Source organism: Belonocnema kinseyi, chromosome 7 (assembly GCF_010883055.1).
Source record: "Belonocnema kinseyi isolate 2016_QV_RU_SX_M_011 chromosome 7, B_treatae_v1, whole genome shotgun sequence".
Classification (NCBI taxonomy): Eukaryota; Metazoa; Arthropoda; class Insecta; order Hymenoptera; family Cynipidae; genus Belonocnema; species Belonocnema kinseyi.
The window spans coordinates 100,216,256-100,237,187 of record NC_046663.1 but is presented as its reverse complement, the minus strand read 5'-3'; the positions used below and the strand labels follow the sequence as shown (position 1 = coordinate 100,237,187).

The 20,932-nt window shown below is 33.3% G+C and overlaps 1 protein-coding gene across 1 annotated transcript; it reads right to left on the bottom strand.

The window, feature by feature from the left end:
* Positions 1-1,149: 1,149 nt before the first annotated feature.
* LOC117177229 (pyruvate dehydrogenase [acetyl-transferring]-phosphatase 1, mitochondrial) lies at positions 1,150-20,541 on the bottom strand. Its single transcript, XM_033367792.1, has 4 exons — positions 20,045-20,541; positions 6,951-7,092; positions 6,295-6,771; positions 1,150-2,042 (listed from the first exon to the last, which is right to left on the bottom strand). Exons 1-4 carry the CDS (start codon positions 20,174-20,176, stop codon positions 1,360-1,362), a joined length of 1,434 nt encoding a protein of 477 aa, XP_033223683.1. The 5' UTR covers positions 20,177-20,541; the 3' UTR covers positions 1,150-1,359.
* Positions 20,542-20,932: the final 391 nt, after the last annotated feature.

Genomic DNA, 20,932 nt, shown 5'->3' with positions numbered 1-20,932 from the left:
ATTGCCTCTGTAAGTGCTTATTTTGAGGAACTTCCGAAAACGCACTTTTCTGAAGGATTAAAAAAACTTGAAAAGCGATTCACCAAGTGTATAGAGCTCCAATGAGATTATGTTGAAAAATAAAAAAAAATTTACCCAAAAAAAATTGTTTGTATACTTCATTCTAAGGACTTCTTGAACTACCCTCGTACAAAATATGGTAAACAAGAAGTACTGCTCTTTGCATTTACCAACTTTATATCATTTATTCAAAAGAGAATATATTTTCACGACTTACAGGAGGGAAAAAATATTTCAAGATTATTTTAAAAATACTTGAAAACCCATCACTTGTCGATTAAAAATTATTCATGTTGAAAAAATTACAAAAAAATCTTTAACATCAATTTGATAGAAAACTGCTATGTTGCACCTTTTTGAGACTTTTCACGCACAATAAAAGGGTATTGTGGGATCAAAAGTAAATGTTATTGGATCGAAATTATTACTTAAATACTCTAGAGGTGACTAGACTTTAATTCACAAATAGTTGATAACAAGTACTTCTTTTTCCAATTTTCGAAAACCGAGTATTTCCCATTTGAAACCCCTTGTTAATTTCAAAATCTCGGGGCACGGTTTGACGTTGAAAAAAAAACGGATTTTTTCCAGAAAACGAACGTATTACGGGATCGATCATTAAAAATCGAGTCGAATTTGTACAGCTATAATTTTGGACTACATTAGTGTTCAATAATTACAAATTTCATTGGATTTTTAATTTGAGTTTGCCCAGAAAAAAATATTTGTATATAATTCATAAAATAATGATGAATTTTAAAAGCTCTGAAAATTCTCGTAAAATTTTTTTGAGCATCTAAAAATTTTTTCGCGCTACCGAAAATGTAGGTACCTGACAAAAATTGAGCAGACTTCAGCAATTCAAATTGCTAGATCTTCATTTAATGCAGGTTTCTTGCCATTTATTTGTTGCAGTTTTCTCAATACTTATCAGGCACCTATATTTTGAGCATGAGAAGATTTTTAGAGGCTTAAAAAAGTTTTACGATAATTTACAGAGCTTTTGAAATTTAATTTGGTTTTATGAGGTTCATAGAAATAAGATAAATAAGGGAAATGATTGGAAGGTAGTTTAAGAAATTCACCCTATTAATTAAAAAGCTCTTATATTACACGATTTACATTTGAGTTTTACAAACAACCGTAACACATGTTCGCAATGTAAATTCTTTTTGTTAAGTAAATAAATAACATCGTAGCTATACAGCTTCCGGCTTGGACGATTTACAAATGGCCACGACCTGAGGTATCTGGTATATAAGTCGGTATATAATATCTGGGTATCACAAAGTTATGTGGTCACTGAGGACACTGTCTTACAAAATCTGAGTCTAGATACACAACCGTGATAGTGATATCGTCTCGAAAAACTCGAACGACTTCACTAGGAAGTGTCAAGTATTGAGAAAGCTTCCCATGGTCGATTCCAAATTCTGTACCACCCAGGGCGTTTCTTAACAGATGCGTTGCAGCGTTACTATCCTGCGGTGTTTTCTTCAGACCCTCTTTTCGCTGTAGAAGCATTTTATTAACCTCTGACAACTTCATATTTTTTCGAGGTAACTTCAGAGGACTCAGAGTGACCTTTCCTCTCATGTGTTCCCCGACTAGTTTTACAGCCTGGAGTGGCGTTATCATATCCCAGAGCCCGTCACTACCGAGGATCAAAAATTTGTCGGTTGGCCTCAGTCTGTGGTATTTTATTTCCGGTTTTGCAGTCAGGTAGGGAGGAGTATGGTAGTTTGGAGGTATAGCACTTTCGCCGAGAAACGGCACGACTTGTTTCTCCAAGGTCTCTTTGCTCCACTTATATCTAAAATCTCCGAGAGCTCGGAGAGGAGCTAGTTGGCCCAGGAGACGTTCCATTCTTATGACGGTGGTTCTTTCGCTCTCGGGATGTTCAGAGAGAATTCGTGCGACTTCAACTCGATTGTCGATATTGTGCTCGACGGTCATTGTTTTTGCGGACCATGTGTCGTCTTCTGCAAGAGAAATGTGTGCAGTTAGAATATTCCTAAGGAGGCAAAGGGGTTGATCACTCTTGAAATCAGGTGCACAAGCCTTCATGAGACCTTTGAAAAATTTGTGAAAAACTTTGAAATCTCTTTTAATCATCTCCTAGGGTGGTCGCAGGACGGGAAACCGGAAAATGACAGTAAATTTATTTCTTGACCAGAAATTTTACAAAATTTCAGAAGAAATATCCGTCCAAGATTGATTTTAATCATTTTTTAAATGATTAGTTAAATTTTAATTATTTTCAATTATGATATCATTCAGTTTATAATGCATAATTCGAAAATCTTTTACTTGACAAAATTTTTCATTTTAAATTTATATTATTAAGCGTACATTTTCATTTAAAGAATTTTAAAATGGAGTCTTAGAAGACTTAAACAATTTAAAATTAAAGTCGTTTGAAATTGTAAATTTTCATTAAAACACATTTTTATTTGATCAACCGTAAATATAAATAAATGAATTATTTTAAAAATTGAACTCAACTTGAAGTATCAAAAAGTGAACAATAATTAATTTGTTAAAACGATTCCAAATGCCTTAATCGTAAAAAAATGTAAATAATTTGAAACTGAATTTTTTAAAACAAAAACCCTTGAATCGTTAAAATTTCAAGGAGTTTTTAAGCTTTGAACATTACGATTTTAATTGCTCTGCTAAAAAATTATTAATTTGTTAGTCAAATTGTTGAATGTCAATGTATAAATAACAATTAAACACTCATTACAGTCAAACTCGGATATAACGCCATCGAATATATACCTTCCAGGAATTCAAGTCACAACGCAGGTTGGAGTAAAAGAAACTGCGGTAATGTGCGGTAGTCACACGGACGTTAACAAACAACAGCGTTTTCGTACGAAGCGGCACTCTATCGGGTTTGTATCTCACCCACCCCCAGCCACAAAACCGGCGTTATTTCCGAGTTTTACTGGAGTTGTAGAACAATTGGAATAACTTCTAGAGATATTTAGAGGTTTCAAATAGATTCCAAAATAATTTAAAACGTACCGAAATTCCGGTGTAAATAGCCATGGCCTAATTTAAGGCAAAATTAAGATCTTTGCAGATTTCGAATACAAAATTTATAAACTTTCTAAGAAACAAAAAGAACAAAAATGAATTTTAAAAGAACAAAAAAGTTTTGTAAAGATTGCTAGAAAAATTTTTTATGATTTTTATTTTGAAAAATGATTTAAAATTCGAATTATTTTAAATCTTTTTAAGGATATCTAAGCAATTTAAAATAAAAATAATTCAACTTCTAAAGTAAAAATTGTTCAGTTTAAAAAATTTAATCGTTCAAGTTTTAATGTTTCTAGCTTAGAATTGGTTAAAATACTATATTTTAATTTTTTTTAATTTATTGATTGATTCGTCAATTTAGACCGTTAAAAATAATAACATGGATTTATATTTTTGGAACTGAATCTGAATCTTTGAACTCTATAAATGATCAAATTTGAAAATTCAATATTTTTCATTTTAAATGAATTTCATTTAAAATTGTTCAATTGAAAAGTGGTAGTACTTTTTATTCTATAGGTCTGAATAAAAATTTTTTGATTTAAAAAAACGGTTAAACTTCAATTTTAAAAGTTGAAAATTTAAGAATTCCACTTTGAGTGCTTTAATGTCCAGTGCATTTTTCATTAATTCAAATGGAAAAATGGTTAGCTTTAGAGTTTGAATTTAATTAACTGTGAAAAATGTTTGCGAACTGTGAAAAACCGGGAAATGATAGAATTTTTTCTCGATTATAACGGCCACCCTGTTCGTGAAATCTTTATGAAATCTTTCGAAATCTGGTGTGCACCAAGTCTAGTAGTCAACGCCTCGCAAGGAGAAGACTTGCGAATTTTATCTTGAAGTAAATATACTAAAATATACTTTAAAATGTAGATATTATTTGCGAGACAATGATTGAGAGTGTCGAATAAAAATGTGTAATTTGGAATTTTGCAGACGTTTAAAGATTCCTATAGTACTTTAAAATATATTTTCAAACAAAAAGTGACTGATGTGCACTAATAATATAACTAATGTTGTTTTTAATTTAAAAGGATTCGATGAAATTTATCAGAAATGAAGGTAAATTTAAAAGAATTTGGGATAAATCCATAAGAACTTGGAGTGAATACAAACGAAAATTTTGAGTAAAATTAAAAAGAATGAATTCTTTTTAATTTAAAAATTCTGAAAATTTTAAAAATCTAAAAAATTAATTGATTTCAGTAAGGGGCCGTACTTAAATTACGTAACGGATTATAGGCTCTCTCTAAGACCCCCCCCCCTTCCCTGTAACAAACCGCAACCAAATACTTCCACTCCCCCCCCCCCTCCCGGCCCTCTTACTGTACGTAATTTTTAGTTTACAGAAATGTTTTTCTACTTATTGCTTGTAGATTTAAGCAGGGTGTCAGGAAACTTCATTTTTAAAATTTCCTGATTTTTCTTCGACTAATTATTTAAGTCCTTTTAAGCCAAAGGACGAATTATCTCTACGAAAAATTAATTTTTTTAAACAAATATATGACTTTCCCGTAAAAAATTGACTTTTCACGAAACTAATGCATTTTTATCCTGCAAGAATGGAATTTCAAAACAGGAAAATTATTTTTTTACCAAAAAAGGAGAATTTTAAACTAAAAAATGTGCCCGCGCGATTGTTGGTTCTAGCGCTAGATAATCTATTCACCTCGCGCTACGCGTTTGGTCTTTGTGCACAGACAGTAATTTGGTGATTGTGAATTCTCTTTCGTTAAAGCTTCTTTGACTTTAAAGGCTAAATGGCTGGCTTACGAACTTGACCTTTAGTTTAGGACCATAAAAGAGTGTACCAAACGCCAATCTAATAGATTAATTTTTTCAAAAATTATCGTGCTCACAGACAGACATACAGACAAACATACAGACACATTTGTAGAACTCTGTTTTTCGGATTCAGGGAGTCTCAAAACGTGGACATTTGACAAAAAACTGAAAAAATGGTAGTTACATTTTCAGTTGAAAAAGTAATTTTAAACAAAAAAAAGGCTTTTGCACTAAACAGTTAAATCTTTCACCACAGACCTTCAATACAATTTTTTTCAATAGTGTAGTTTAACTTTCAACCAAGTAATTGAAGTTTCAATTAAAAAAGATTAATTTTCAAAAAAAAAATTAACTTTCAACCAACGAGATGATTTTCAACTAAAAATATAAATCTGAAAAAAAATTATTTCTTGAAAAAGTGATTTAACCAAATATTTCAAAAAAAATTGAATACTCAAGCAAAGAAAAATAATTTGTGACCAAAAAGTTGAAATTTCATAAAAAAATGGAATTTCTGCTAAAAAAGATGAATTTTTGAATCAAAAAGATCAATTAAGAAAAATAGTTTAATTTTTAGTTAAGAAATATTTCAGTTGACTTTTCACAATCAAAATATGAATTTTTCAACAAGAAATGAGTTTCTAAAAAAAATTGAATTTTTTAACTAAAAGTATGACTTTTAAAGAAAGTAGTTGAATTCTCTACCAAACAGTTGCATTTTTATCCAAAAAAGATGAAATACTAAACAGTACTAAAGTATTAAAGCAGATGAATTTTTAATAAAAGACGAAAATTTTTGTTAAGTTGATATTTCATTTAGAAAAGATTTCAGTTCATTTTTCAACACCAAAATATACATTTCAAACAAAATTTCAACAAAATTAAAAAAACATCATTAAATTAAGTAAAATGGTAGTGAATAGATTTGAGGACAAATCCAACAGAATTGAAGTAAATTGAGGGAAAAATTAAACAAAAAACCAATGAAATATATTAAATTCGAATGAATATCGACGAATATAGGGAAAAATAAGAATTCGATGAAATTCATCTAAGTTCCAATGAATTAAAAACCATTTAAAAACTTTAACAAAATTCATTGAATTAATTAAGTTTAGAATGAATTTAGAACAATTCAAGGGCATACACAAGAACTGGATGAAATGCAGCACTTACGAAATTAAAATTATTTTTAGGCACCCTGATACTAAGCTTTTGTAGTTAACTTCAATTGAAAATTATTAAATCCGAAATTAAAAAAAAAACAACAATCAAAATACTTAAAAATAAATTTAAATTGTTACATCAAATATTATCTGGGAAATTAAAAAGATTTTGGAATAAAGTGACTGTATTTAAGCTTAAATAACGGAAATAAATTATTTAAATGTTTTAAATTACCGGAAAGAACCCCGAGAACAGCTTGACAGTCTCCACAACCAGCCACATGTAGATGTGGGCCACAAAAGTGAGCAACCACAGCAACAGCACCAGACATTGCCACAGCCAAAGTTTTCGCAGCATCTTTCCTGCTCAAATCGAAAAGAGCTTCGTTAGAAAAGTCGCTATCCAACCTGAGAAATGCTTTTTCGAGTGCCTTTTCGACTTGAATCTCATCGCTAGGATCCGACTGAGATAATTCCCTCACAAAAGTTAAAAAACTCGACCGATAGAGATCCCTGATCTCTGCGACGAATTCCACCTGTCTGTCGAAGGTTTCTAGCAACTCTAGATTATTATCTGTGTTCACTGAATCTAAGTACTGTTTTAAAAGATCCTGGGGAAGCAAGCAAGCGGAAATGTAGTGAAAAAGTCGTTTTGATACGACTTGAGCACACGCCGCCCCTCCGTGGCCATCGAAGATTCCAAACAGAATTCCTATAATAAAACAAGTTTTTGATGGTACAGATTCAAATAATTTAAGTCATTCTTTAATCCAGAAAAATATTGAATTCTTGAAATTAAATTTATATCATATAAAATTTGTGTGAAAAATGGATGCCATCATAATGCTAAATAATATAATAAAAGAAAAAAACTAAATAAAGGTCAATTACCCTTAGATGACAAACATTTTGCTTCAGATTTCGTATCTTCAAGTGGATTATTTGATGCCAACTGATTCGATTCGTAACTCTTTACAGCAGATAGTTCATTGAATTCCTTGCTGAATTCGTTGCCTTGTAGAATATCAGAGACCTAAAAATAGATAAAATTAAAAAATAAAATATTCAATTAGGTAGACACAAATTGAAATCTTGGACTTTAAAACCTTAGATTTAATGTTATAGCAATTTATATTCTTTTCAATTTAAAACCGTTATAGTTTAAATATCTTCGTATTTCAAGGAAGATACATTTTAAACTCTATACATGTATCAGCGTAGAATTTTGGTCAAACCTAGCTAACACGGGCCTTTTGGGACCCAGGGTCGAGGTGCGTCCCGGACCGATTTCCATTTTTTGGAATCGGCACAGGAATGACTTGCGGCCCGCACAGCGACGAAGAAGCTGCCCTCCGTTCGTATGGTGGCCAGCAAACGGATATTAATTGAGTGTCTCGCTCAACGCGACCATACATTATAGGATGTGTATAGAATGATCGTGCCCGTGGCACTTTGGCACCTGAGGCTCACACAGGTGTCCTAACGGTCTCTCGGGGACACCTTACGGACTCCTCGAGTATTTAGTCTTACTCTTGCATGCCGGGCTCTGCAGGGGCGGACCTTTTATTTTCCTAGCTACTCGTGGGAATCAAAATGGAACACGCAAAATTAAAATCAAAAGAAGAAGGAGAAAGGAAGTTAGCAAACTCAGGTGGCGGCTGTGCCTCCAGCTCTTTCGGGAGCTAAAGGATTTATCTTCCCTCTGAATGAGGATATGGAAACGGGAGTGGCCAATGAGTCTCAAGAGGCAAGCACAGCGGGCTAGTGAAGTAGCTGCAGTACCAGGTACTGAGGCTCAGAAGCCAGGAAGGGGCTCAGAGAGCACCCCACCAGGGAGGGGCTAAGCATGTGAAGAAGAACAAGGCAGTCCAGCAGCCGACGAACAGGGAGTCGTCGAGGGCTGGATTGACAGCCGCTCAGAGGGCTGACCGCCTGGCAAAGGTGGTGGCGGATACGGGCTACCCGGACTCGCTGCTCACTACAAAGCAGCTTGAGTAAGAAGGAAGGCTACCTCGAGTGCGCTCGAAAGAGTGTCCCCAGATCAATGGCCAAGAATCAGGACCTCCTTCCCGCAGAAAAAACTGGCGGGGGCTACAGCGCAGTTCCCGGAAGAACTGGAAGACCCATCTGTAGTTCTCCGTTGGTTGGAGGGAAAGAGAACACAGCGATAGGAATCAAACACCTTCTAGTTGTGCAAATTCATGAGTCTAACACGAGGACTCTTGTGGTCCTCAACAACAGGCCGTTCTAGCACTTTAGACAGGGCAACTTTCAGTTTGCCGACCAGGGGCAGGAAGAGCTTGTCGGTGTACAGGAATATTAGGAACAGACCTAAATGACTGCTCCCGGTCTAACCATTACCCAAATTAACTTGCATTACAGCAAAGGAGCCTCTGCAGTTTTGTAAAGAGGTATGGCTGCGAGGCACACAAGTATCTCACTAATCCAGCAACCCTGGTTGGTTCTAGATACCATTAGGGGTTAAGGGGGGAGGGCTGTTATTCTTTACAGGCACCCAAAGGCGGCCAATCATTCTCTCAGATCACTCACATATAGAGTTCGAGTGGGAATCAATTGTACCCGCGGACCCTTAATGGCCAGAAGTCGAAGAAGAACGGACTAGGATCAGTTTTACACGGAACTAAGAATTGCGCTCTCAGAGGTGCTCAGGTCAATTAGAAACGTCGATACCCTGGAGATAGTGGCCGAAATTTTCACGAAAGCCATCAAATCTACTTATGAAACTAATTTTCGACCTTCAAAAGTACGAATGGCTGGGAAGCAACACTTGTGGAATCGGAAACTCGAAGGCTTCGCAGGGAAACCAGAGAGAGGTTCAGACATGCCAGCATTGGCGAAACGGAGCAATTATGGACCTCATCTGACAATGAGGTATAAATTTAGGAGTGCAATACGTAAGGCAAAGCATGAAAGCTAGAGAAAATTCTGCACATTAATCGAGAAAGGAGCAGCGGCGGCTAGACTGGATAAGCTTCTTTCTCAAAATCCGGATGCTATTCTCGGCAATCTAAAACTGCCTGGCGGGGGATACTCAGAGTTTGACGGGGATACCTTGGCTTCCCTGATCAAGGCACATTTTATGGGCTTTACGAAGCTACGAGAAGGGAAGACGACACCTCGAGGCAATCAAAGCCGCCTGTGGCTCAACTGGGCCCGAAACGGCGGCTAGCCAACGAGATTGTTACCTCAGCCAAGGTCAGGTGGGCCTGTAAGTCCTTCAGTGCTTACAAGTCTCCTGACCCGGATGGCATATATCCAGTTTTCTTACAGAGGGCTGGTGAGATCATGATAGAGCCGATTGTGAGACTTGCTAGGGCTAGTCCGACGTTGGGTTATGTTCCGACAGACTGGAGGGGTGCGAAAGTTGTTTTCATTCCAAAAGCAGTCACGATTAGCCTTACATCTTTTATACTAAAAAAAAGTGGAAAGACTCGTGGACAGATATATCCGCGATAAGGCCTTGTCAAGTAGGCCACTTCACAAGCAACAAGACGCCTATAGGCTTGGTAACTCGACTGAGACGGCCTTAAGCAGAGCAGTTAACCTAATCCAAAGACAAGTGGAGCAGAAAGGCCTCGCGATTAGAACCTTTATGGATATTGAATGAGCCTTTAAATAGACCTCTGAAGAGATGACCAGGGCAGCCATGATTGCACATGGTGTGCCTATTCTAGTCTTGGAATGGACCTGCCACATGCTGGCCAACAGGAACCTAATTACGAATAAGGGTGATACCACTTTATGTAGAACCGTTGGCTCGGGATGTTCGCAGGGAGGTGTTTTATCGCCTCTGCTGTGTCACTTGGTAGCGGATGAACTGCTTCATCTGCTCATCTACTTATAATAGATTTGTGGTCTAAGAAGACGGGACTATCAGTCAATGTAAGTAAGCTGGACGCAGTTGTATTCACCAGAAGGTATAAGTGGGAAACCACGGGTACATAGAAACTGGCAGGACAACAACTGGAAATCAAAGTACGAGCCAAGAGCAACGCAAGAAGCTAGTTGCGACTCTTTGGCTATGTAGGAGAGCCAAGGGAAAAGCTGGGCCTTGAAAACGGAGACCCTTACAATCGGTTAAATAAGATCGTGGTCACGATTACTAGGGATCGGCCAATGCGAATGCTGTAATTTTTTTTCATATAGAGGTCAGTATAGTCCTTCATGCTTTATGAAAGAGCATCGGCTGACTGTTCTTTTAAATAAGAACCGAGCATTTTTCCAAAACGAGTGCCGACCCGAAACATCGAAGCAAGACCCGTTGCTTGTGGAAGGAGCAAAATGGTGTCTTGACTTTAGATTGGCATTCTCAGTCGCCCGATGACAATCCCATTGAAAACATTTGGGCTAAAATGAAGATGAAGCTTGAGAACAACCGACCCTGAAATTTGAAGCAGCTTTTCGCCGAATTCACAAACTTTGGAGGTCGTTTTCAGAAGAATACGCGAAAAATCTCATCCAAAGTATGCCTCGAAGATGCCAAGCCATTATTGACGCTGAAGGTGATTGGACCTGCTATTAATGTATTTGCATAAAAGTTTTCGATCAAATAAATCAATATTTGAAAGAATTTTCGTATTGAGTCTTTTCATTTTCTCACAACAGTGACCACGCTCTTATTTAACCAACTGTATGTGGATCTACACCGCGATCCTGCAACCCAGGCTAACCTATGCGGCCGTGATCTGGTGGAACAGGGTCGAAATGTCTACTGTAAATTCTCGACTGGAAGGATTAGGAGACTGATTCTGAGAGACACCACTCGTGCCTCGAAGTCGACAACCACGATGGGTCTGGGGGCACTAATAGGTTTAGAGCCCCTCCATCTCACGATAAAGGCATCGAGAGGACGCTGACACTGAGCATGCTCAGGAACAAACTGTCCACTCGTGGAATGGGCTTCACAATCGCGATGGGGTCTTAGGTCACAGTTCTACAATCTGAGATTATGGCCATGCTCCAGTCCACCTACAAGGCAAAGGAGTATCGCAATAAAAGAAACATTCATATCCTCTCAGATAGAGGGGCTGCTATAATGGCCCTGAATGGAGCACGACAACGTCGCTACTAGTTTGGCAGTGCTTTGAGGCATTGAATAAGCTAGCGACAGACAACCGAGTCACTCTGCTTTGGACTTGATCCAGTTGCAGGAATTTCCAGTAGGTTAATCACTGAAGATATTAACAGTTGGCTGACCGGGGAACATCAGAATGAGTGGAGTTTGGTCTCTGGCTGGAAACAGGCTAAACCCCACTTGTGCTCAAAGCTAAACTCTCTCCGAGCGAAGTAATTACTCAAGCTCGAGGCTCCGAGCGAAGTAATTATTGAAGCTCGAGAGGAACGAAGTCAAAGTCATAGCAGAAATGTTTATAGGACACGGAAACCTCCGATACCAAAGACATAAGATAGAGCTTGAAGAAAGTCCGCTCTGTCGTCTGTGCGGAAAGGATAATGAGACTTCTACTCATTTCCTTTGTGACTGCCCTGTGATTGCGGGGAAACGTACAATACTCACATGCAGTTGCTGCATAAACGAGTCTGAAATATCAGCCAACAGCGTAGTTATGGTCCGTGCCCTATGGAGAGGGCTATGGGGTCACGTTTACGGCTTATAAGGGGAGGCAACGGGATCACCCAAGCGTCAGGGGCTGTTACGGTCTCAACCAAGAACAATAATAATACTAATAATGAGCCTCGATGGCTCAGTTGGTTAGACGCTCGGACTTCACCTTAGAGGTCCAGGGTTCGATCCCTGAGCCGGTACCTCTGGAAATTTGTCTATGTACCTTTACTGAGGTTCTGCTTGTTCGGAACCCACCCTAAGCTATAGGTCCCCCCACCGTTTACTTGACTGCAACCCAGTCCGCCAATGATGGGGTAAAAAACCAGGCTTTGTCCAATATGTCGGGGCACACTGCTCTCATCAGAACACTTTATTGCATTATAAAAATGCGTCCGTGACTGATGATATATACCGGGACAGCTCCGTGCAACATAATCAAATAAAATCCAACTCTAAATCAAAAAATGCCTTCGACATGTTCGACAGTAACCATCTTAATCCTGTGACAAGACTTAAATGATAAATGATAAAAAAATAAAGAAAAATTAAGTGCAAAAACGCTTTAATAACCGTTGTGACAAAAAACCAATATTGAGCTACATAAAAATCTCCATAAAACGAGCAGTTTTCAATTCATCCCATTTTTCATAATACATCCTTGTTTACTCAGTTTTAAATGTGAATTAACATTTTCTAAACAATAATTTAAAATATTCAAAATAAAGAATTGAATTTTACCTATTTCAAAAGAGACATAATGTAATGTTTCTTCACACTCTATCCAAATTATAAATTACTTGTATTATATACACTAACAGCTGTAATTGTTGATACGGTCAGCGATAGTACTATTAAAGTTTGTAAAATTTTAAGAATTTTCTCGAAACGCTGGAAGTTCGAGAAGTCCGATATGCGCTAAGCATCAGAAAGAAATTATTTAAACAAATTTAATTACTCTTACTATGTCAATCGCAGGACATTCCGAAGTATATTTGCTGAAAATTATATTAAAAATTATTTCAAAAACTAACTGATAGCACGGGTTGACGTGAAAAGAGAATTAGAATCGATTTTTCTAAAAAAAAGTAAGTTTTTTGGCTTTAGTTAGATAACTAAAGAAACTAAAACTTTGTGTATACAGAAAAAAAGATGCACAATTAAATTACACATCTAGGTATAACCTTTGAAATTAAAACTAAAAATTCTTTTGAAAGCTTCCAGGGGACTTCCCACTCCCAGAAAAATAATATTGTGTGCCTTTATTCATCCCCGCAGCTGAATTTAACGATTAGGGTTTAGTTCTTGATGCGTGCGAATTTTCTGCTATATTATATAAGTTTTAATTTGTATGTTTATATATAAAAATTTTTCAAAAGAAAGACTCGAATTTTGTACATCGAATTCAACTTGTGGCATAACCTAGGCAAGTTATAGCAAAAATATTAAATTCATACTACACAGTCCTTAAAGTCTTATATCTAATTTAAGCCAATACAACTTGAAAAATCTTTACGGGTTCTCAAGACACGTCTAAAAATGTATAAAGTCTCAAATGTCAAGTTTCAGTTGTTACAAGTAACTAAGTTACTGAAAATTTACGTTATTTGTAACTTTTAGGATCACTTCGTTACTATTTAATAAAATTAACTTGTAACGTAACTTAGTCACGATTTTGCAGTACTTTGAAATTTTAATTGAAGTTAATTAGAAGTTACTACTTGTTCTTTGTACATCTCCTTATAAGGAGTGGTTTATGGGTCAGTAATGAGTAGAAAATTAATCTCTTTTGGTTGAGCATTCAGCTAGTTTTTTGAAAATTCTCCCCTGATGGTTGAATTCAACTGTGCTTCATTTAAAATAAAAATACATTTTGGCTGAAATAATATCAACTATTTTGGTAGAAAGTTGAATTATTTACTTTAAAAGTAACTGTTTTATAGAAAATTCATATTTTCGATTCAAAAATGCAACTGTTTTCTAGACTTTTCGTTTTTTGGCTTTAAAATTCAACAATGTAATGGGTTTTTTTTTCCTTTTTCGTTAAAAAATCGGCTTTTTCGTTTCACAAATTATATCTTTTGATGCAAAAATTTTATTTTAGCTGTTAAAAATTCAACTATTTTAGCAGAAAATCTAATCTGATTTGGTTGAGGATTCAGCTATTTTGTTAAAAATTCGCCTTTTTTGGTTCAATTAAACTGTCTTTGTTTTCAAATAAAAATCTTTTATGGTTAGAATAATAACTATTATTTTTTCGTTGAGAATTCATCTATTTTGGATAAAAATGCATGTATTTTTTTTTAATTCTACTGTTTGATTGAAAAGTAACTTTTCGGTTGAAAATTCATATTTTCGGTTTGAAAATGATTTGTAGAAAATTCATGTATATTTATTGTTGAGAACTCATTTATTTTGGTTGAAAATTAATTTATTTTGTTAAAAATCAAACCATTTTTCTAGAAAGCTCAACTATTTCCTTGAAAAATAACGAACATTTTTGTTGAAAATATTGTTTTTAGTTTGAAAATTTGTTTTTTGGTAAAAAAATGTCTTTAGAGGGTTCAGTTATTTTGTTGTAGATTTGTCTTTTCTGGTTGAAAATTTAACAACTCGGTTGAAAGTTGAACTACTTTGTTAAAAATGCAGTTGTTTAGATTGATAATTTTAGATAAAAAATTATTTATTTCATAGAAAATCCAACAATTTTGTTTCGAATCCATTTTTTTGTTGATGTAAAAAGTCCAAATATTTTGGTAGAGAATTCAACTATTAGGTTGCAAAATAATTTTTGTTATTAGAAATTTAACTCTTTTATAGAAACTTCGTAACTTTTTTTATGAAAATTCAATTTTTTGGCTTGAAAATTCAACTCCTGTTCAGAATCGTTCTTTTTCGTTTAAAAATGTATTGCTTCTGGTAAAAAAATTTAATATTTTTTGGTTGAAGAAGTGAAAAAGTTATAAGTGACATAGGTGTGACTATACTTACCTTTTTCTGATAGTAAATCACGAGATTTCAAAAGAATTCAAGTTAAATTCTAAAGAATTCAAATGAAATAAAATTTAAAATATTTTCTAAATGCCATTGATTACCGTAAATTTAGAATGAATTTAGAGGAATTTAAGGTAAACGAAAAGGATTCGATAAAATTCATCAACATTCAAGGTGGAATAGAAACAAATCAAATAAATTGAAAACAATTGAAAAATATCAAAAACTTAATTGAATTCAGTAATTGTGAAATGAGCTTAGGAAAAATTCAAGTGAATTCAAATGAATTTGACGAAATGCCTAAGAATTCAAAGTGAGGTTAAAAGACTTCATAAATAATTAAATAAAAACTTGAACAAATTAAAAAGAATTCAATGAATTAAATAGAATTTAGTGAATTTAGAATAATGCAAATAAAATAAAAAATTCCCAAGAATTGAAAAGAATTCATAGTGAATTCGAAAGAAATGTAAACCTTCCTATAAATCTTTAAAACCTTGCTAATTTATAAAAAAATATTCATGTTCAATTTAAAAGAATTCAAACTAATCTGAACAATTTTAAAAATCTAAAAAATTAGAATGATTACAATCAAATATCAGTGAATTTAGAGAAATTTAAAGGTAATGAGAAGAATTAGATGAAATTCATAAAAAATGAAGCTGAATTTAATAAGCAATCAAGTGAATTGAAAACAATTTAAAAATATGAAAAAATTCATTTAATTGAGTAAAACTGAGTTGAGCAAAAAATATTTGAAAATCTCTTCAAATCTCTGAAATCCTAAGAAATCCCTCACTTCTTGTGAATAAATTCTTTGAAATCCATTAGAACATCAAAATCCCTTAAAGTTATGTAAACCATTGAAACTCTTTAAAGCTCCTGAAAATGTCTGAAAATATTTTTAAAAAAACTAAAATATTTCAAATTTTTTGAAATCCCATTAAATTACTGAAATCAATTAAAAATTTCTTTGTCCCTTTTTAAATAGCCTACAATATTTCAAATCATGTAAGATCTTTTGAAATTCCTTGTTGTCTAAATATGATTACAATAATACAAGAAAACAATAATATATAAGGAATGTTGACATTAAAATAATTTGTATTGACTTTGAATTTCAAGAAAATATTTAAAAGTGATGTATTGCTGTTTATTTGACAATGAAATTAATTTTCAGTATATAAATTATCAGAAAAATAGCTCGAAGCAAGTGTGTTTATACCTACGTAGCAAAACTGATTTTAATTAATTGATTATAATTAAATAATTAATTTTAATTATTTTATTTTATTAATGTTCTGTTATGTAGGTACAAATCCACTTGCTTCGAACTATTTATTCTGATAATTTATATACCGAAAATTAATTTTATTGTCAAATAAAGAGCAACATATCAGTTTCAAATATTGTTTGTTCATTGCTGATTAATTTGATATCAAATACGAATATGTGAATATATGAATATATGAATAATTTTTTGTCCAAAAAATTAAAAAGATCATATCGTTAAAAATGACGAGTTAATGTAAAAAAATCAGCAACTCGTCGTTTTTAACGATCTGATCTTCTCAATTTGTTTGGAAGTACAGAAAATAAAATTTTTCCAATATAAACTTAAATAAAAAATCTGAATTGTGAAAATGATGCATATTATGCAGATTAAGAAACAAAAATAATATTCACGCTTTTTCCAAAAGTGCGGATACAATTTTTCAAACTTTTATTTCGGCTTGGTCCAACCGCAAGATATCAATCGAATCGTTTAAAATTGTATACACGTTACAGGGACTCTTTTTAAGTCTTATTACTGACTTCTTTATAACTTCTCTGCCATACAAACTACAAAGATACGTAAGTGACATTGCCGCTAGAGTGATTCTCTTAAGCGTGGCAATGAAAAAGTCGACCTAAGCGGCAATGTCACTTATGTATCTTTTTAGTTTGTACGGCAGTTCTTACTTATTATACATCATACATTAAAATTTCATGAAATTAAAAAAATATACAGTAAAATAATAAATTTTTAATAATAACAAAATAACATACCACTAAATCTTTGAAAAAACGAAACATAGACATGTGATATCAAATTACGGGGATAGGTGCGTATAGCAGTGTAGATTCTATCGCTACTTTTGTAAAGGTCGCGCGGAGCGCAAAACGCCTATTTTCATGTACCGCAAACTTTAAACGCGTTTTTCTTGAAAACAGTTTTCTTCAATTTTCGTTTTTGTGCCGGCGATTATTCAGCGAATTTTCGTCGTACATAAAAAAATACCATTTTAAAGGAAATTGAATTATCTTATCCGTGAAATAGAAGGTTTTTGCAAAAAAAAATTGTTTAACAATTTTTTTGCAATAACAATAAAAAGTTTTTTTCAAAACTTTTTTAAAAGTCTGCCATTTTTTTGCAAAACATTTAAATAATTTTAGATTTAGTTTATGGACGAGAGTTTTATGTGACAATAACAGAACAATTTGATTTTTATGTTTGAGAGTAACACAGCAGCTATAAAACACGGCACAAATTAAGAGGACAAAAAGTTATTACCTTCAACGTGTTCTTACTTCTTAATTGTTTATAATGGTTGTGTGAAATTTTTTTTGGTTTTTTAAAATAATAAACAAGAACTTGTCCAATTTTCAAATAAAAATATTGAATAGTCTTTGGGAAAAAAAATCCCAAATTTCCCGTCAATTTTTCGCTATCTATACACACCTACCCCCTAATGAGAAATGGACAAACAAGTATAATATATAGTCATACTGCGACTTTAGCCATTCATTACGGAGATGCTAATTATTATCATTAGCGCGTCAGAGTGGCAGCAGAACGCTCAGACGAACTGTCCGCTCCACTAGCACACATCTGTCACGAAGTGCTGGAAAAATCGAGGCGAGAACGAGGAAGGACGAAACAAGACGAAGAAAAACGAGACAAGGCAGAACGAGACAACAGGTATGTTCCATTAGGTATTTCACTTTAATCAACAGTTAACTTCACTTCGTTGATTACTGAGGGGAGGAAAGGGACGAAATGCATGGGATGCAGTTCATTTTTTCCCTATTTTGCTAATATCTTCGTAAAAGCTAATTTTTTCTATATAAGTGTATTTGAAAAATAGTTTATATTTTTTAATTACTATTTAATGAAATAAAAGATAATAATTATTATTAATTACAAAGATATTACAGAAATAAAGGTTTATTCTATGCATTTGATCCATTGCCCACCCCCCTCCGAGCTTTTAACGAAGTGAAGTTAGCTGATGGTTGAAGTGAAAATACCTAATTCCCGTCTCATTTCTCAGAATTGCAAGCTCGGCGGCAACGCTTAAAAATTCAAAAAATCCACTGAGTTGAGTAGAATTGAGTAAATTTAGAAGAATTCAAGTGATTAAAATAATTCAAGATATTTCCAAAGAATTGAAAAGAATTCAGGGTGAATTCCACCAGATAATTTCGAATCTTCTCAAATCTTTGAAACCCTACCAATGTCAAACAAAAAAGTGACTGATGACTACAAAACAACTCAAACAAATCCGAATGAATTGGATTTTTTCGGAAATAAAAAAATCCATCTATTTCAGTAAAATATAGGTGAATTTAGAGGAATTTAAGGGAAACGAGAAGAGTTCGATGAAATTTATTTTTAAAAATAGTACTGAATTAAAAAAACATTAAAGTGAGTTCATAACAATTCAAAAATATAAGAAAATTAATTGAATTTAGAAAGTTTGAAACGAGTTTAAAAAAATTAAAAGAATTATTGTCCAATGAGCAAATTTTGAAAATTGTTCAAATTTGAGTTTCGATAGTCAATACTTGTAGAGAATTTGATTGCGTACATCAACACTTTTTTGCGTTTAACTCGCCAGATCTTTGACAGGAATTAATATTTTTTCTTGAAAACTGTATGTAACAGTTTTTCTAAAAAGTTTTAGATCTTCTGTCATCAGAGGAAAAAAGGGTGATGTGAAAATTATGTACGACGTGAAACGCTCGGCTCGGATCGTACGTGAATGGAGTGAATTTAGCTAATGGAGTGAATTTAGAATTCAAAAGAATTCAGGAAAAATGAATAAGAATGCAGGGCGAATTTCAAATTGCACCAAATATTTGAAAATATTTGAAACCCTGCGAAATCCCTCACTTCTAGTAATTCTTGAAATTCTTTAAAATACATTAAGATATTAAGATTTCTTAAAATTAATAAAACCTTTGAAAATCCCTTGAAATTGCAATTAAATAAAAACTTTAAACAAAATTTTAAAAATTCGTTTGAAAGAATTCAAGATAAATATTATAAAATCCCATGAAAAATGTATAAAAACACATTGAAACCTTTAAAAGTTTTTTAAATTATTAAATTCCTGGGAAATCTTATACAATACTGCGAAATCTTTTAAAATATCTTAAAACCTTATAGGTCCTATAAAATTGTTCCATATCTTCCGAAATTCTAGAAAATGCGTTATTCTAAAATATTTCAAATGCTTTAAAACACCTGGAAATTAATTGATTTAATTAATAATTCCCTGGAATCTTTAAAAATTTCCTAAAATATTCCAAATTAAATGTTCTTGAAATGCTTTAAAAGTTTTGTAAATACCCTGCAATCTTAAAAATACCATCAAATGATTGAAATCTATTAAAAACTTCTCGGAATCTTTCAAAATATCCTGAAGTATTTCAAAAGAATTCAAGAAAATTGAAAAAAAGGTATAGACATGAATGGAATAGTGATGAAATCATGAATTAATTAATTAAAAAACAAGTGACTAATGTGATCTTTCTATTTAAAAAAGTGATTGGAAAAAAGTGGCTCATATTGACTGTGTGACAACGTTGATTTTTTTCAGTTACTTCTTACAAAAATGCCCTGATTTTTTATATTTTTTTCAAAATGCTGCAAATAGGGTACCATAAGGATCATATCTTGAAAATAGGATAATTTAGGGACCTTAACTGAATATAGGGTACAATAGGGGACACAGGCTCCGGTCTGTGAGGCCTGTTATGGTAAAAACTGAAATTGGCAGGACGTAATCTGTGAATTCTCATCTTTAATTAAAGCCAATGAAAGTTAAAAAATATTCACGAATTCCCAAAATAAACGAGAGAACCCATGAAGATCTTTAAAGTTTTATTGGTTTAAATTAAAAAAAAATAAGACTTCCAAGACTATGTGGAATGAATTTTATATTCTTTTTGAAAGGTCAAAAATACCCCTACTTCATTCGGCGCGTAATTTAATAAGTTTCCTAACGTTTTAAAAAAAAGGTTCTCGCTTCTTTTTGGAACGAGTAATCACGTTTCAAAGTCAGTAGTGATTTTTAATAGTACTTTCGCTGATCGTACCAACAATTTCCGGCGGCAGTGTATTTTAAAAAGCCTTAAAAATTACCTCCTGAGGTGTGAGCCGTGGTAACGCAACGTAAAATCGAAGGCAATTTTCCTGTGGAGTACGTCCACCATACCTGCTACTTATATTACAACACTTTTTGAGCAAATGGAAGGAGCTAATTCGTAGGACCATCCTATTTTCAAAAAACTCCTTCGAGTCCGAAAACTCTTTCAACAAAATTTGCAAAATTCTATCCTCGTGCCGCCGCTTTTGCTGCACATTTTTCTCAAGTTTGTAGGTTAGAATCCAATCATAATCGAGAACTGCGTAATTATCAACGATATCGTTGAGATCTTGATCAGGATTTATTAATATAAAAGCTTTGGACACGTTGCAACATTTTTTTATAGGCAGATAATATAGAACTTATAAAATGAACAAGGAAATATTTGATACTTTAATTGCTTGAAGGACGAAAAACAACGACCAACCATCAAAAGTTGTCTGCTCCAAAGCCAAAGACCCACATGAAAGCTCGTCGTCTGTTTATTTATAAACTAAAAAACGAAGAGTAAAAATAACCAAATTGTGTCTCTCCGAAATATATATCATCTTTATATTCTTCAAGAAAAAAACTAAAGAGAGAATAATTATCCCAAATCCTCAACCACATATTTTATAAAGAGGCTTTTTTATTTTTGTACTTTAGATTTTGGTGTATTTATTACATGTTAATTGATTAATATTATTCATTATTTTTTATTTACTGATTTTCAAGATGTAAAATAAAATAATTCGAATCTTCATAATCAATTTGATTAGTTCCAAGAAATAAAATCACTACGATGAGCAGTAATATATACAATAAAATGTTAAAGACACTTTTTAAAATGTCGGCACTAATTTATTACTTTTCTCCGCTTTGTAAACTTGATTAAAAACAATGTT

Excerpts from the sequence above, each read along its gene's own strand:
- LOC117177229 (XM_033367792.1), bottom strand. The coding sequence starts at position 20,176 with ATGGTCCTACGAATTAGCTCCTTCCATTTGCTCAAAAAGTGTTGTAAT. Across the intron at positions 7,093-20,044 it reads CACGGCTCACACCTCAGGAG|GTCTCTGATATTCTACAAGG; the intron begins GTAATTTTTAAG and ends ATCTATTTTTAG. Across the intron at positions 2,043-6,294 it reads TGTTCTCGGGGTTCTTTCCG|AAGACGACACATGGTCCGCA; the intron begins GTAATTTAAAAC and ends TTTCTCTTGCAG.